At 45.0% G+C, this 18,782-nt stretch overlaps 1 protein-coding gene across 1 annotated transcript in view; it reads right to left on the bottom strand.

Annotated features, from left to right (window-relative positions):
- The window catches only part of LOC141264667 (uncharacterized), a 112,686-nt gene extending 94,118 nt beyond the window's left edge, over positions 1 to 18,568 (bottom strand). Inside the window, exons 1-2 of the mRNA XM_073676936.1 lie at positions 18,358 to 18,568; positions 17,282 to 17,956 (exon numbers count right to left, since the gene is read on the bottom strand). Of these exons, the coding sequence (XP_073533037.1) occupies positions 17,282 to 17,956; positions 18,358 to 18,535 (853 nt within the window). The 5' untranslated portion in view covers positions 18,536 to 18,568. The remainder of the gene's footprint in view (positions 1 to 17,281; positions 17,957 to 18,357) is intronic.
- Positions 18,569 to 18,782: the final 214 nt, after the last annotated feature.

Here is an 18,782-nt window from a genome sequence, read left to right as displayed (position 1 = left end):
GTGATTAGTGTTGAGCCACCCCCGTAGTGTTCGAGTTCGGTTCGGTTCGTCGAACACCCGTGTGTTCGCCGAACTGTTCGTCGAACACCTTCGAACACCGTTAAAACCAATGGCAGGCAAACAAAAACACATAGAAACACATAGAAAACACCTTCAAAGGTGTCCAAAAGCTGACAAACTGCTCAGAAGACATAACTAACACATGGAAAAGTGACAAGTACATATAGTCATGCGAAAATAAAAGAGGTGGAGGAGTAAAAGGAGGGGGAGACACAGATATAGGCATGTCATGCCCTTCTAAAATCCAAAAAATGAGAAGCCGACACGGCCAGTCCGCTCCTGCCCGTGCCACCTCCGTGTCGCCGGGTTTGTGCCAGAGCCGCGGTGAACCCTGACGGCCAGCCCCCCTCTCCCAATACTGGTGCCTGTCCGCTGGTGGGTCGAGCGAGCCCCCCTGAGGTGGAGGCAGCTCTAAGCTTTTTAATTTAAATTGTCTCTCTAATTTGAATGAATACACTTTAAATCCATTTACAAGGATCTATTGGAGGGCAAGTCTCATGCCAGCAGCCGCGGTAATTCCAGCTCCAGTAGCGTCCACTAAAGCTGCTGCAGTTAAAAAGCTTTTATAAGGATCGAGCTCGGCTGTCCACCGCAAGGCATCCTACTGCCAGTCCCAGGCCCTATGCCTTGGGGTGCCTCCTGATGCTCTTCACTAAGTATCCCATGGTCCCGAAGCATTTCCTTTGAAAAAACTAAGTGTCTAAACTACAGGTGGTGCAGCTTGCTTAACAGCCGGGATAATCCGCTCACTAGCAGACACTGCTACTAGGCACAAAGTATTTCCTGGGCTAGATGCAGTTAAAAATTTGTAATTAGATACTCTCGTTGGATGCTGAGAAAGCATTCCATAGAGTCTCCTGGCACGCCATATATGATTCTCTTAAAAAGCTTGGGATAGGGGTCTAGGGGACCCTTTTATAGCCAAAATCACGGCCCTGTATCGCAATACGTCACCTAGGCTGAAGATAAATGGAACTGTAGCACCCTGAGGGCTCGGTTGCTACAGACGTATTGCACCTCACCCAGAGGTGTGATATCTCACTCTCAGGTAAGGATGGAGTGTGGATCAGGACCCGACACCTGCATGCATTACACCACATTGCCGTGGGGCAGGGCGACCAATATGCCCCTGAGATGGGCACGACAGTCCCTGTCCCTGGCTGGAGTGGGGGGAGGGAACACTGAGGAAGGGGAACCCTGTAGTGCAGGAGCAGGGAGGAAGCAGTTCCTGGGTGCATTGAGAAGGGAGTATAAAAGGTGGGCACCATCTTAGTTCAGTGCAGAGAAGTCTGAGCAGAAGTGGCAGGGAGCAGGGGCTCTGCATGAGCTCTGCTCCGGAGGCGGGCCTAGTAACAGAGGCCCAGGCCTGGAAGAGGGAGAAGGAAGGAAGAGGAGCGGAGAAGGCTCCAGGAACGAGGAATGAAGGGATCCCAGGGGTGCGGACGGGCGAGTCGCCACCGCACGCCCGAATCCACCTGCGTGGAGGGGTCAGGCCAAAGGAGGAGACCGGTCCCCGAACTAGTGGAGGCAGGAAACGACCCTCAGCTAGAAACCGGAGGCTCTGACATTTTATGTGGCGCAGCCCCTCGCTACACCCGCTAGGAAGGCACCACATAGGGTCAGGGAAACTGGCGCCAAGTTTACCAAGAGGAGGCCCGAGGCAGCCGGACAGAAGTGTTGGTAAGAAAGGCCAGACAAAGGACACACAAAGGGGGTCCTGTGAAGTGCTCCAAAGTTATCTGGGAGTTGTCTGAGCCCCTCACCTGGTGAGCACAGTACGACGTGGGCAGCCGTTACCTGCAGACGTGGTCTGGATAATAAGAACTGTGAGTAAAGGCCCTGAACTGCATCACTGACTCCGTGTCGTTACTGCTGCTGCCCTGCACCATCACCCCCATCCTCCGCATACACTGCCCTGAGGCTATAATCCTCCCGTGGGGAGTTATGCTACGCTCTGCTGCACCCACAACACCAGCCTCAGTGGTCTGCCCTGTAGCAGCGGTTCACTCTGACCGCAATCCACGGGTGGCGTAGTCGGACATTTAAACATGAAAACCACATAAATAGTTCCGCCACTGGTTTGACCGCCCTGAGCCACGGAACTGGGTCGCCGCCACGAAGACTACAACCACCAGCATCCACCAAAAAGGGTCCGGCTCCGGGTGTCCCAAGGCCCAGGGGGTGCGTCAGAACATTTTCATCACCTTTCACAATCACCAATGGGACAAGGCAGTGATGTCCTCTGTCCCCTCTCTTATACATCCTAGTGACGGAGCACCTGCTCTCATCAATTCGCCATAACCCCAATATTAGGTGGATTGAGGTGGGAGGCACCGAGTACAAGTGCTCTCTATTTGCTGATGATGTCCTAGTATATATCACTCAATCACCTATATCCATCCATGCTGTTATGGCTGAAATAGATCACTTTGTTACATGGTAAAATTTTAAAATCAATGCAGCGAAGTCTGAGGCCCTCGACGTCTCCCTCCCCAAATCCATATAGGATTCCATCCAGTCCAACTTTCCCTTTGCCTGGCCCTCACAGGGTATCAAATACTTAGGAATTCCTATTCATAGAGACCTCTCCCATCTATGTTATCTTAATTTTGGGCCCTTTATTGAACAACTCCATACAGACCACGGTTGGCAAGTTAGAACTGTAAGATTCACTACGTGAACCACTGGTGTTTTGTGGAAAAGCACATGTACACTGCGTTCCAAATTATTATACAAAAAGTGTTTAGGAGTGATAAGGGAAGAATTTGTTTGTTTGTCAGTTAAACTCATTGATGGTGATGTGTGTCAGGGCTCTTTATATCACTGTAAGCAATTGCAGACACCTGTGCTAATTAGTTTGGCAGGTGTGTCCAATGAAAGGCAAGACTACTTAAGAAGGCTCTCTCACATTATTAAGCAGCCTACATTTTCTGCCAAAATGGGAAAGAAAAAGGATGTGTCGGCTGCTGAGAAGCAACAAATTGTGGAGTGTTTAGGTCAAGGCATGACTACAATCAACATTGTGCGATGATCAGGATGAAGCGTCTTGGCAATCAAGAAGTATGTAGCTGATTCACAGTACACACGTGTGCGTGCTGATAAGGGCAAATTGAGGACTCTTTCCTACAGGCAATTACGTCAGGTTGAAAGAGCAGCGGCAAAAAAGCCTTGTCATAGCAGCAGACAAGTTTTTGAAGCTGCTTGTGCCTCCAACGTCCCCCGAACAACAAGATGCAGGGTCCTTCAGAGGTTTGCAGCTGTGCATGCGCCATCCTGTCGACCTCCTCTATCCACTTCACACAAGCAGAAACGGCTCCAGTGGGCCAAACATTACATGAAGACTGATTTCAAAACTGTTTTGTTCACGGATGAGTGCCGTGCAGCGCTCGATGGTCCAGATGGATGGAGTGGAGGATGGCTGGTTGATGGACACCCCACGCAAACACGGCTACAGCGCCAACAAGGAGGAGGTGGAGTAATGTTTTGGGCTGGAATCATGGGGAGAGAGATTGTCGGCCCCTTTAGGATCCCTGAAGGCGCTAAAGATGAACTCCATAATGTATGTGGATTTTCTCAAACAGCACTTCCTGCCATGGTTCAAGAAGAAGAACCGTGTATTTCACAGCAAGATCATTTTTCTGCATGATAATGCACCATCTCATGCTGCACATAAAACATCTGCATCTCTGGCTGATATGGGCATAAAAGGGGACAAACTTATGGTGTGACCCCCATGCTCCCCTGACCTCTACCCCATTCACAACCTTTGGAGCATCATTAAAAGGAGTGTCTATGATGGCGGGAGGCAGTTCACATCTAAGCAACAGCTCTGGGAGGGTATTCTGTCCTCATGCAAAACAATTGAAGCAGAAACCATCCAAAACCTGACAAATTCAATGGACGAGAGAGTTCAGAAGCTCCTTTCGAACAAGGGGTCCTATGTGAAAATGTAACATCACCTAGAATAAAGTTTTGAGTTGAAAACTGTTTGATTTCAGTTTCTAACAACCTGCTAATGCTTATAATTTCAAAAATGACCATTTTTTTGGTCTTTATTAAAATGAAAAGGTTGATCGAAAAGTTTGGGGGATCTAAGAGTGTGGCAACCCAGTAGTCATGATTACTTCGAATTCTGACAATATGAGGGTCATGCTGCAGGTAGTGCAGCAAGAAGGCACTTATGTGCCTTGCGCATCTCGGAGCCCCAAAATTATTTTCCGGGCTAGATGCAGCTAAAAATTATTTTTAATTTTAAATCTGGTGAAGCTTTAGTATAGATGGCCTAATAGGATCAGTGCTGCACACTGCTACAAAGCCCAAATTATTTTCCAGTCAAGATACAGATAAACATGATTAGTAATTTGAAAGCTTAAAACGGTTGGTAGGGTGATTTTAACCAATCATCAAGCTTTTACTCTCCCCAGGATGACACAGGGGTAGAAAAGTCGTTTTGGATCCATGATTTGTTCATCTTTATGAACGTGAGTCTGTCTACATTATCAGTGGAGAGCCGCGTGCGCTTATCTGTCAGCACACCACAAGCAGCGCTGAACACACGTTCAGACAGAACGCTGGCTGCGGGGCATGACAAAATCTCCAAGGCGTAAGTGGCTAGCTCCGACCATTTATCCAGATTGGAAGCCCAAAGAGAGCAAGGGTCCAGTGACACAGTCGTGGCTTCAATGTTTACTTGGAGATACTCCTGTACCATCGTCTCTAGGCGTTGACTATGTGTCAGACTTCTTGTCTCCTGTGGCCTTGCAAAGGATGGGCTAAAAAAGTGGTGAAATGATTCCGCAAAATTGATGTTACCAGCAGATACTGTGGTTCTGTTACGGTTTGAGTGCTGAACACTTGACGGTCCCACGGTTGGCAAGTTGGAACTGTGAGATTCACTACGTGCACCACTGGTATTTTGTGGAAAAGCACATGTAAGATTCTGCAACAGTCTCTGCTGATACTCCTGCATGCGTGCATCCCTTTCTATGGCAGGAATAATTTCTGCAAATTTACTTTTGTACCGGGGATCTAACAGTGTGGCAACCTAGTAGTCAGGATTATTTCTAATTCTCACAATTCGAGGGTCATGTTGCAGGTAGTGCAGCAAGAAGGCACTCATGTGTGTTGCGCATCCAGGAGCACCAAGTCCCTGTTGTGTTGGTGGCAAGGTAACAATCATGCTTCCTTCCTCTGTCCTCTCCCCCCAACCTCGCACAACAGAAATGTGATCAAGGTCTCCCTCATCTGATGAGTCTTCCATCAGTTCGTCCTCCACTTCTTCCTGGGCTCCTGCACCTTCCTCACTAGTTTGGCTGCTACCATGCGCCCTGGTAAAACCATCTCCCCCACCCTCACATGCCTGCCGCCTTGGTGCTGCCGACCGTCTGGACCTTGCAGATGTTAGCCCTTTCGCATACAACTCCTCCTCCTCTACTTCCTCCACCTCCTCTTGTGCCACCACCTGACTCCGAATTCTGTTTAACATGTGCTCCAGCATGTAAATCACCGGAAAAGTCATGCTGATAATGGCATCGTCAGCACTAAACATCTTCGTCGCCATTTCAAAACTGTGCAGAAGGGTGCATAGGTCCCTGATCTGAGACCACTCCTCCAGCGTGATTTGCCCACCTCTGAATCTCGTTGGCCCAGGCTATACGTCAGAACGTATTGCACCAGGGCTTGTCGGTGCTGCCACAGTCGCTGCAACATGTGCAGAGTTGAATTCCACCGGGTAGGCACATCGCATTTTAGCCGGTGAAGTGGCAGGCCCAACGACTTCTGTAGAGATGTAAGTCGCTGAGCTGCGGGATGCGAACGGCGGAAGTGAGCACACAGCGACCGTGCCCTCTGCAGAAGGCCATCTAGTCTGGGATAGTGGGCTAAAAATTGCTGGACAACCAGGTTCAACACGTGAGCCATACAAGGCACGTGTGTGACATTGCCCCGGCGAAGGGCCGCACCCAGGTTTGCAGCATTGTCGCACACGGCCTTCCCTGGTTTCAGGTCCAGTGGAGACAACCATTCATGAAATTGGTTCTCCAGAGCTAACCACAACTCCTCAGCTGTGTGACTCACATTTCCCAGACATTTCAATGTAAAAACCGCCTGATGACGTTGAGCCCTACTGCCAGCATAGTAAGGAGGTGTGCAGGATCCCTTCTGCGCAGTTAGAAAGCTTGTGGCATGACCAGACAGGCTTTGGGTGCAGGTGGAAGACCGAGAGGAGGTTGAGGAGGCAGAAGCAGTGGAGGAACTTTGACATAAAGAGGATTGACGCACAACTCGTGGGGATGGCAAGACTTGGACAGCAGCCCCTTGTCCTGCTGTCACCATAGTTACCCAGTGCCCAGTCAGCGACATGTAACGCCCCTGTCCATGCCTACTCGTCCAAGTGTCTGTGGTGAAATGCACCCTGTCACACACAGAGTTTCTCAAAGAAGCGGTGATGTTGTGTGCGACATGCTGGTGGAGCGCAGGCACACCTTTCTTTGAGAAGTAGTGCCGACTGGGCATCTGGTACTGGGGCACTGCGACGGACATAAGGTCTCGAAAATCCTCTGTGTCCACCAGGCGGAAAGGCAGCATTTCTGTAGCCAAGAGCTTGCAGATGGTGAAATTCAACCTCTTAGCTTTCTCATGGCTAGGAGGAAATGGTCTTTTACTTGTCCACATCTGAGGGACCGAGGGCTGGCTATTGTGCTTAGACGGGGTTGATAAGGGTGTCCCCGGCAAACTGCCGGTCTGTGAGGAAGATGCAGGCGGACATGTTAGGTTGCCTTGATCCAAAGGTGGTGCTATCGATGTCGGACAGCGCTCAACACCAGCTGGTGTTACCACCTCCAAAGAAAATGATGTCCTGCCAATCACGCTGGCTGTTGCTGGTAAAGAGGTGGCAGGTCTGCGCCCCAAAACAGGTGTGACTGCTGTCCCCCCAGTCACAGAGGATGAAGAGGCCGCGGATGCACAAGATATGGCAGACGGTGATTGGCCCGGCCGGCTAGGCCGCATTGTAGCACACTGAGCTTCCCACTGCAACTTATGCTTCATGTCCATGTGCCGGTTCATGCATGAAGTACTCAAACTATGTATTTTTTGGCCTCTACTTAGCTTTTGCTGACAAATGTTACAGATAACACGAGTTGGGTCATCTTTATCGATCTGAAAAAATGCCCAGGCTATGCAAGGCTTAGCACCCATGCGACCTGAAGAGCCACCACGACTTGTGGTGAGAGGCAGAGTTGTGTTTGAGGATGCAGTTGTTGACGTGCTTCCAGTACTACGTCTCTGTCCAGGAAGGCGCAACCTGACCTCGTCGTCACTAGCATCTTCCTCCACCTCCTCTGCTGACCTCATCTCTTGGCTGACTGTGGGTTGACACAGTTCATCATCATCACCCTGTGCGTTATCACACCCGTCGTCCTCAGAGCCAACCTGTTCCTGCCCTGACAAAAAACTAAAGTTGTCGCTCCAATCAGGTATTTGAGTCTTATCATCGTCTTCCTCATTGTCTCCACCAACAGGAGTTACAGTTTGGGAATGAGGGTCTACATTATGGTCAGAACCTTCTGCGTCTGGTCCTGGATCCGACTCATAAAGATTCTGGGCATCAGTGCAGATCATTTCCTCGTCTGGATACACAGAAGCGCTGGAGTCGACCTCTGATTCCCAGGCTATAGTATGAGTAAACAGCTCTGCAGACTCAACCATCTGTTCTACCTCATACTCAGACGGGCAGCTGGAGATTTGGGAGCTGTGAGGAAGCAAGTGCGATTTGGGTGACACCTTTGAGGACTGGAGTATTTGTGATGTTGAAGTTGATGTGGAGGAGAGCCCACTTAAAGGAGCACTTGATATCCGTTGAAGCAACTGCTGTTTTTGTGCCTCATCTGGAATTTGTAGCGATTGGCGTGGCCGTAAGAAAGGGATCTTATCACATTGTCCGCTAAAAGAAGTAGACATTTTAGTTTGGCTGGAAGATGGTCTTTCTTCTGCAGATGTTACTGTTGCTTTAACACCTACCCCACGGACACAACCTTTTTTCCCCTTCCCAACACGCCTATTCCCCTTTCCACCAGCAGCAGGCCTTTTTCCACTCATTTTGGTGGTTAACTAATTCACAACTCTGGAGTTGTATGCACAAAAAAACAATGGATGGTAACCGAGCAGAGCTGAGTGGCCAAACTGTGGTATTAGGCCAAAACTATTGGCTGGGTTAGATGCAGAAAAAAAATTTTTTGAATTTGCAACCTGATGGAGGTCAGTATAGATGGACTAATACAAATAGTCCCACACACTGCTAGAAGCCCAAATATTTTTTCAGAGGTACTGTAGATGCAGATAAAAATTATTTTTAATTTGCAACCTGATGGAGGTCAGTATAGATGGACTAATAGACCTAGTCCCACACACTGCTAGAAGCCCAAATATTTTTTCAGAGCTAGATGCAGAAAAAAATTATTTTTAATTTGCAACCTGATGGAGGTCAGTATAGATGGACTAATAGACCAAGTCCCACACACCGCTAGAAGCCCAACTATTTTTTCAGAGCTAGATGCAGAAAAAAATTATATTCAATTTGCAACCTGCTGGAGGTCAGTATAGAAGGACTAATAGAACAAGTCCCACACACTGCTAGAAGCCCAAATATTTTTTCAGAGCTAAATGAAGAAAAAAATTATTTTTAATTTGCAACCTGATGGAGGTCAGTATAGATGGACTAATAGACCAAGTCCCACACACTGCTAGAAGCCCAAATATTTTTTCAGAGCTAGATGCAGAAAAAAATTATTTTTAATTTGCAACCTGATGGAGGTCAGTATAGATGGACTAATAGACCAAGTCCCACACACCGCTAGAAGCCCAACTATTTTTTCAGAGCTAGATGCAGAAAAAAATTATATTCAATTTGCAACCTGCTGGAGGTCAGTATAGAAGGACTAATAGAACAAGTCCCACACACTGCTAGAAGCCCAAATATTTTTTCAGAGCTAAGTGAAGAAAAAAATTATTTTTAATTTGCAACCTGATGGAGGTCAGTATAGATGGACTAATAGACCAAGTCCCACACACCGCTAGAAGCCCAAATATTTTTTCAGAGCTAGATGCAGAAAAAAATTATTTTTAATTTGCAACCTGATGGAGGTCAGTATAGATGGACTAATAGACCAAGTCCCACACACTGCTAGAAGCCCAAATATTTTTTCAGAGCTGGATGCAGAAAAAAATTATTTTTAATTTGCAACCTGATGGAGGTCAGTATAGATGGACTAATAGACCAAGTTCCACACACTGCTAGAAGCCCAAATATTTTTTCAGAGCTAGATGCAGAAAAAAATTATTTTTAATTTGCAACCTGATGGAGGTCAGTATAGATGGACTAATAGACCAAGTCCCACACACCGCTAGAAGCCCAACTATTTTTTCAGAGCTAGATGCAGAAAAAAATTATATTCAATTTGCAACCTGCTGGAGGTCAGTATAGAAGGACTAATAGAACAAGTCCCACACACTGCTAGAAGCCCAAATATTTTTTCAGAGCTAAATGAAGAAAAAAATTATTTTTAATTTGCAGCCTGATGGAGGTCAGTATAGATGGACTAATAGACCAAGTCCCACACACTGCTAGAAGCCCAAATATTTTTTCAGAGCTAGATGCAGAAAAAAATTATATTCCGTTTGCAACCTGATGGAGGTCAGTATAGATGGACTAATAGAATGATGCTATGCCCAAAAGATTTTACTTCACTAGGTGCAGTAAAAAAATTGGTATTCTATACACAGGTGTTATATCTTGCAACACAGATAGGCTACTCCACTGACTAACACACTCTGCAATAGGCCAAAAAGGATTAGCTTTGCTAGATTCAGCCAAATGCTGTGAAAAAAACTTGCACAGCACTGGCACAGACCTGCCTGGCAAAAACTGATAGGAACTCATGTAACCTAGTCCTGAAAAGGACTCCAATTACAATTAGTCTTTACTCCCACAACCTATCTATTTAAGAGCACAGACCTCCCTGATAAAAGTCGTAGGAAATGCTGTAACCTAGTCCTTAAAAGGACTGCATTCACAACTATTCCCTACTCCCAAGCTATCTGTATATTTGTGCGAAAATTGGCTTGAAATTAACAAGATATAGCGCACACAGCAACAGCGGTGCCGTCTAACACGCAGCTGCAGCAGTGAGAAAATGGTGGCGACGGGGAAAATGGCTTGGTCTTATAGGGCAAGGACATGTGACATACACTGCCAATGACACATGCCCTTGCTTGTGTGAAAAAAAGCACTTCGCTCCGTGTGTGCGCTGCTGATAGGCTGACAGATTGCACCTCCCCACTGCAAATGCGGGAAAGAGAAAAAAAAATGGAGATCTTCATTGTTCCTGCAGAGATCCATCCCCTGCCCCTCCCCCCACCCCGCTGTACACTCAAACTGCGTATTAACATTAATTTTCATCATTACTGAGAAAAAATCCAGTTATGATTTTGGTGCACGAACAGTTATCGAACATAACCTCGAACAGCCGAATTTTTCTCAAATTGTTCGTTTCGCCGAACGGCTCGAACACCGCCCAAAACAGCTCGAATTTGAGATTGGCGAACAGTTCGAGTAGAACAACGCTCATCTCTAATAGTGATTAGTCTGTTAATATCAGTTCATATTGCTTACTGCAAACAATGAGTTAACCAATAGTTTTTGCGGAACAGTAGGTAATTGTGTCAGGAGATGATAGCAACGGAAGTCTTTGGATGGAGCCTAGGTCAAAACAAGCAGCAACAGAACATATTCTAATCTCAATACTCAGACACTGAAATGTGTCCAAAAGAGCCTTAATAAGCCTTGGGAGATGATATTAATAAAATGGATGAACGAACCTGAACTGTAAAATTTGGGCTTTGTACCAGACACCTAGTTTCCGGTACCAAGCCCTGAACACAGACTTCTAGTTTTTAACTAAACAATTTAAAAAAACAACATTGGGTCCCCCCATTTTTGATAAACAGCCATGGTAAAGCAGACAGCTGGGGGCTGGTATTCTCAGGCTGGGAAGGTCCATGGATATTTATCCCTCCCCAGCCTAAAAATAGCAGCTCGCAGCTGCCCAAAAAAAGGTAAATCCATTAGATGCACCAATTCTGGCGCTTTTTCCGGCTCTTTCTGCTTGCCCTTGTGTGTTGGCAAGTGGAGTATTACTTGGGCTTGATATCAGCAATGTAATGTCCTCTGACATCAAGCCCATTGGTTAGTAAAGGAGCGGTGTCTATCAGACACCCCATTACTAACCCAGTAAGTGAGTAGTTAAAAAAACAGACACACAAGAAAAAAATACTTTATTTCAATACTTATTCCCCCGCACTCCTTTGTTTACCCATTTATTAATTTAAGCGCACCTGTCTGCAGGATTTTGCTCAGTAAACTACATAGACTATCAGGTGGGCGAAATTATACTGATTAAAATGATACCTTAGTTGATAAAATCCACCCTGTGGTCCTTGTGTAAGCTTTATTTTCAGTTTGGAGATAATGATATGTCCGTGCTCCGGGGCGGCCTGTGGGGGGGGCTCTATCTGGTGCTCTGCTTACATATTCATCTGTATGCTCTTATGACAGCTCACTGTGCCTTCGCTGAACTGCCTCCTATTTTGCTTAATGCATCTTGTAGTGGGGGGCTAGGTAAAATAGGAGGTAGGTCAGTGAAGGCACAGTGAGCTGACATAAGGGCATAGAGACGAATATGTAATCAGAGCACCAGATAGAGCCCCCCCACAGGCCACCCCAAAGCACGGGCATATCATTATCTCCAAACTGAAAGTAAAGATTACACAAGAACCACAGAATAGATTTCATCAACCAAGGTTTCATTTTAATGTCACCCACCTGACAATATATGTAGTTTACTGAGCACAATCCTGCTGACAGATGTGCTTTAAAATTAAATGGAGGAAGTTCCGACAATAATCCAATAGTGAAATGTCCCGCAATGCCTATCAAATACTTTGGAGTCTGGTGAAAAAGTTCTCAGAATGAGACTTCATGCCCGTGCCTGCCGCTAACTGCTAGTAACACTATTGAACCTCACTCTCAGAGCGTTTTCAGAATGAGGCGCAATAGAGTTTCTCGCGGTCAGTGGTATGTAGTAGCGTGAGAATTTCCATGTCTGCCACTTAACGGGAGTGACCTAAGAAGTCTCGTTCTGACAAATTTCTCACAACAAGACCCTATAAGATTTGATGGGCGCCATGGGACATTTTGCTATTGGATTATCATCGGAACTTTCTGGATTTATTTTTAATTAAAAAATGGATAAATGAGGGAGTGTGGGGAGAATTTTTTCAAATAAAGTATTTTTTTGGTGTGTTTATTTATTTTTAACACTAGGATAGTAATGAGGGTGTCTGACTGACACTGCTCCAGTACTAACCCCTGAATTTGGTTTCAGCCAGCTCCTGATATTAACCCCAAAAACAATTACCTGATTGTCACAGCATCAGGGAAATTGGGAAGAGCCGAGGCTAAGAGCCAGATTTGGCGCATCAAATATGATGCGTCACTTTTGAGGTGACTGCAGGCAGATATTTGTAGGTTGAGAATGGCCCATTAACTATGGGCATTCCCAGCCTATTAATATAAGCAGCTGTGTGCTTTCCCTTAGCTGATTATTATAAATATGGGGGCCCCACGCATTTACTAATAAATAAATAAATGAATGAAGAAAATTACTTGTGGTCTCCCTATTTTTAATAACCAGCCAAGGAAAAGCAGAAAGCTGGGGCTGATATTAATAGGCTGGAATTGGCCATGGATATTGGCCCCTTTTTAGCCTAATAAAACCAGCCCTCAGTCGCCCTTGAAATGAAGCATCCATTAGATGCGCCAATTCTGGCGCTTAGCCTCGGCTCTTCCCGATTGCCCTGGTGCGGTGGCAATCAAGGTAATGGGATCGTGGAGTTGATGTCAGCCCACAAGTTAGTAATGGACAAGTGTCTATCAGACACCCTCTTTACTAACCCAGTAAGTAAAAAGTGAAGAAAACACACCAAAAAAATATTTTTTTGAAAAAACACACAGAAAAAAAATCTTTATTTGAAAATAAAAACTCCCCAATAATTCCCTTTTTTCCCCATTTATTAAAAAAAACTAATAAATAAAAAACAATAATCCACAGGGTCCACCTTAATCCATAATATGGAGGTCCCACAATGATCCAAGTCTTGTTCATCCAGTCTACGGAGCTCCGTTCAGAGAAGGCAGCTCCATAGACAGGAGCAGCAGCCTTTGCTGGGTCTCGCACTGCGCTCCGCAAGACTTGGCTGCTGTGAACTGAGGTAAGGTTGTCTCAGTTCACAGCGGCGGGCTCTTACAAGGGCAGAGCCTTTGTGAACTGAGGTAGCATGACTGACGCCACTTCAGTTCACAGATACCTGTTCTCACTAGGACAGCGCGAGTGCCGGACTAATGAGAGACCACGAATCCGGCATTTGGCTCTCTGGCACTCATCAGTCCGGCACTCGAGCTGTGGGTCTCCCTGCAGCTGTGAGGCCTGGAAACCTTAAGTTAGCCTTTAAGGCAGACTTTAAGGGTACTGGAGTTTCCCGATGTTGGAACACCTGGAGGCTGTAAACTCTAAACCTTAGTTCATAGCCTCCAGGTGTTCCAGGAGCTGGAAACTTGAGTAACCTTAAAGTCTCCCTTAAAGGCTCCCTAAAGTTTTCCGGGTATCACAGCTGCTGGGAGACCTGGTGGCTGTGAACTCTGGTAAGGTTACCGGACTTCACAGCCACTTGGTCTCGCTGCAGCTCCAGTGCCAGACTGATGAGTGCCTAGCGCTGGACTCGCGGTCACTCATTAGTCCAGCACTTGCACTGCCCTCACGAGAACCAGCCGCTGTGAACTGAGATAACCTTACTGACATCATCTCAGTTCACAGCAGCCGGGTCTTGTGAAGTGCAACGTGAGACCCGGCAGTGGCTACTGCTTCAGTCTATGGAGCTATGTTCTCTGAACGCTGCTCCATAGACTGGAAGAAAAATACGGAGATCATTGTGGGACCTCCATACTATGGATTATGGCGAACCCTGCGGATTATTAATTTTTATTTTTATTATTATTTTTTAATGCATGGTGGAAAGAGGGGAATTGTTGGGGACTTTTTTTCAAATAAACATTAATTTCTGTGTGTTTTTTTCAAAAGATTTTTTCTTTCCGTGTGTTTTCTTTCGATTTACTGGGTTAGTAATGGGGGTGTCTGATAGACACCTCTCCATTACTAAATCGTGGCCTTGATGTCAGAGGACATTACACAGCTAACATCAACCCCACAGTCCCAATTGCAACAGCACGAGGGCAATCAGGAAAACCTGAGGCTAAGAGCAAGAATTGGCACATCTAATGGATGCGCTATTTATGGGGCAGCTGAGGGCTGGTGTTATTAGCCTGGGAAGGGACTAATATCCATGGCCCTTCCCAGCCTATTAGTATCAGCCCCAGGTGGTTATTAAAAATAGGAAGGACTCCACTTCATTTTTTCAGGGCCCCCTCACTTTTAATAAACAGCAAAGGCAAAGCAGACAGCTGGGGGCTTATATTAATAGGTTGGGAAGGTCCATGGATATTGGCATCTTCCCAGAATAATAAGACCAGCTCACAGCTGTTTGCTTTCTCTTGGCTGGTTATTAGTGATGATCGAGCATGCTCATTGCTTGAGATTTACGAGCATGCTCGGGCGAGCACATATTAACTTCAGCGTGCTGGGGGTTAATTTTCGTCGCTCCGTGAACATGATTTGCGACTGTTTGACAGCTTTAATACAAGTGAGGATTGCTGGATAAACAGGCATTCCTCACATGTATTAAAGCAGTCAAACAGTCGCAAATAATGTTCATGGAGCGGCGAGAACTTAACCCCCGAGCACGCTGAAGATAATAAGTGCTAGCCCAAGCATGCTCATAAATCCCTAGTAACGAGCATGCTCGGTCATCACTACTGGTTATTAACAATAGGGGGTACCATTTTTTCATTTATTTATTTATGTATTAGTATTTTTCATTCATTTATTTATTTATTAGTAATAAATCAATAAATAAATGAAAACAATGGCATGGAGTCCCCCATATTTTTAATAACCAACTAAGGGAAAGCAGACAGCTGAAAGCTGATATTAATAGGCTGGAAATGATCATGGTTATTGGGCCATTCCCAACCTACAAATATCAGCCTGCAGCCACCCCAGAAGTGGCACATCATATTTGATACACCAATTCTGGTGCTTAGCATCAGCTCTTCCCGATTGCCCTGGCACGGTGAAAATCAGAGTAATTGTTTTTATAGTTAGTAATAGAGAGGTATCAGTCAGACACCCCCATTACTAACACAGTAGTAAAAATAAATAAACACATTCATAGAAAAAAAAAGATTTTATTAAAGACTCCCCCACACTAGCCCTTGTTCACCCATTTATTAATAAAATGATCCCACAAAGTAATCCACGTCCATCTTCTTTGTCTCCAGCACCTGTGGATAGCAGTAAATCTACCTCTACGCACAGACGACAGCTGATAAATACTCTCATTAGTGTCACCTGTTTTCGCTGATGACAGTAGTACAGTCATGGCCAAAAGTATTGAGAATGAGACAAATAGTAATTTTTCCAAAGTTTACTGCTTCATTTTTTGTAATGGCAATTTGCATATACTCCTGAATGTCAAAGAGTGATCAGCTTAACAGCAATTATTGTACTTGCAAAGTCAATATTTGCCCAGAATATGAACTTTAACCCCCAAAACACATTTCAACATCACTGCAGTCCTGCCTTAAAAGGAGCAGCTAACATCGATAAAGTGATTGATCCATTAACACAGGTGTGGGTGTTGATGAGGACAGGGCTGGCGATCAATCAGTCATGATTAACACTAGGACTACTGGACTCGTGACCCCGCCTAGAACTACTGAAAGAAGTCATTTTGACTCCTTGCTTGTTTTCGTTTATTTTTAGTTTCATTTGTGGTTATTTATTAATAATTATATTTTTTGTAATGTATTATTATTGTGAGATCCAACAGTAATGCTTTTGATTGTTTTTTTTCTGCTTTTCTTATTTTTCTACAGAAAATAACAATAATTATAATAGACGTTTTTCAAACATTTTTTTTTATTCAAGTGCACACATATAAACAACAACTGAAGAACAAAAAGCAGAGAAAATGTAGGTGGAGGAGCATAAAAATGAAAATATGGCGCAGAATTCACCTTCTAAACATTTGGTGTTTCGCATTTTAGGCATTGCCTTTGATTTATGGCAGTACATTGCCCACACAAAGACTTACCACAAGTCTTACAATTTCCGACATCTATTTTTCTTGCACTTTTCTTTGATCTGGCAAAATTTTGTTTGAACCATCACTTCTGAGCATGTAGAAACTTGGGACGTGGAACCCTTTTCCCTATCTGTGACATAAGGACCACTCAACTCTCTCACAAGCGTTTGCAAAAATGCCTTGCGTGACATTTTTTGGTGGGTAATCTCCTTGAATATTATCCATGCATTTATACCCGCAAAGTCTAAGGCATTTTCAAATGCATGAACAGGCCATCTCCTTGTGCATGTTCGTGTGGTATATTTTCGTGCCAACTGATCCACTACATCTACTCCATATTTTGTTTCATTGCAAAACTTTACCGTTTCTGGAGTTTTTTTAGCGGAATCAGACGCAACAACAACATCTGGATGGACGGAACTCAAAATGACAACATTTTTGTTGGGCTTTCCTTGATATACTGTAAGTGTAAAATTGTCTTCATTTCTAAACACTTTAGTGTTGTACAATTCCTCTTTCATGGATTTTATTTCTTTAGGCACTTCTCGCCTTATCTTGTTCAGTGTTCCCACGATGGTTGTTCCTTTGGTTTTTAGCTGTTTAGCTAATTTTACTGAAGTAAAATAATTATCGGTTGTAACATTGCGACCTTTTTTCAAAAACGGGTCCAATAACTTCATTACCACATGGTCAGCTAAACGGTCCTCAGCACGGCGTGTGTCATCTTTGCCTAGATAAGGGAAGCCATTTGCCAGATATTTGCTCCTCTTATCAACAGCTAGCCAATATTTGTGGCCATATTTATCTGGTTTGGAAGGCATGTACTGCGTGAATGGACACCTAGTTTTGCTTGGGAAAAGTTGCTCATCCACCGTTATGTATGGGCCAGGTTTGTAACACGCAATACAATTTTCAATAAACCTGTCCCACACAGTAGAAAATAGAGCAAACTTGTCCGTTTCCAGTTTCTCCGATCGAGTAGATTTCTCATCAAATCTGAGAAACCTCATAATTTCAACAAAGCGGTCCCTAGACATTGTCGCTTTGCAAAACGGTATTCCCCAGTCATTACACCAAATACTGCTAATCGAGTGACGGTTCGTGCCAGATATTCCACGAGCATAGAATATCGCAATGAATGCATCTAGCTCCTCATCAGATAGAGTAAACTGTAAATTATTGTTCCTGCATGCTTCTGCAAGCGTACAGTTCTTTATATGTGTCAATATATATGAATCAAAAAATAAACGCCATGCGCTCAAAGGACTATCGATAATGATATTTCTTCTGGCGTATCCTGTAGGGCCAGGTGCTTCTCGAAGAATATTTTGGCTGTCACGCCTACCAGGCAAGTGTTCTCCAATTTCAACAGGTTTCCATTGAATACCATCCGCTGAAACTAGTATTCCTTCAGATTCGCCTTCTCTGGTGTTTGTTGTTGCATTACCTTCGCCGCCATCGTTATCTGTTGTTCTTTCATTTCTGGGACGTTTTGCTGATTTTTTCTGTCCACGACCAGGAGGATGGTCACGAGGCAACATAACTGCATGAGCCCGATCCCCAGTTGATGTGCTTGGAATATCTGTAAAAAAGTTGATGAATATTTAGAATTTTTGTTTTGTAAGGGTCCGTGCACACTGGCTGGATTAGCGGCGGAATATCCGACCGGATATTCTCACCACAATCCGGCCCGTACCTGCCCGCTCAGGTACAGAGCAGAGTTTCATACCTGAAGCTCCGCTCCGAACCCCGGGCTGGAGCCGCTGTCTGGGACGGAGCCGTGCTCACGCGTAAGCAAGCGCTGCTCTGTCCCTGACAGCGGCTCCAGCCCGGGGTTCGGAGCGGAGCTTCAGGCATGAGCGGGCAGGTACGGCCTGTATTGCGGCAAAAATATCCAGATGGCTATTCAGACAGAATTCTGCTAGTGTGCACAGGCCCTAACTCAGTGTGTGGAAGAACAAATAAATACACATAACTACTTACCTTCTGGATTTGTTCCTTCTGAGTCTTCAGATTCACTTGATATGTTCTGAGGAATGAAATCTTCATCACTGTCAGAATCAAATACATGTTCCTGCAATTCGGATTCCGATTCATCCTCCGGTATGGATTGCAAAGTAGCCAGAATATCCTGAGGCTTTATCAAACGTCTTCTCTCCATATTCCTCACAAATTCCTTAATTCTATATAGTTCCCTGCTGAAAAATAGAAATGAAATGAAAACTAAAAGAAATAATAACTGTTCTGCCACTTTCAAAAGTAGGTGGGCTGAATCAGTTGACAGACAGCTAAACTATTTCATAACAATTCATACCTGTATGAGTCTTCAGAGCTCGTATGTCTGCGTCTGTTCTCTTTGTCTCTTCAGCTGAACTGAAAGTAAAGTTACTATCCAGAATACTGTCTCC

The sequence above is a fragment of the Phyllobates terribilis genome, unplaced genomic scaffold (genome assembly GCF_046119375.1).
Source record: "Phyllobates terribilis strain yellow unplaced genomic scaffold, ASM4611937v1 Scaffold_4__5_contigs__length_816908805, whole genome shotgun sequence".
Classification (NCBI taxonomy): domain Eukaryota; kingdom Metazoa; phylum Chordata; class Amphibia; order Anura; family Dendrobatidae; genus Phyllobates; species Phyllobates terribilis.
This window is presented reverse-complemented; position numbering and strand designations above follow the sequence as displayed.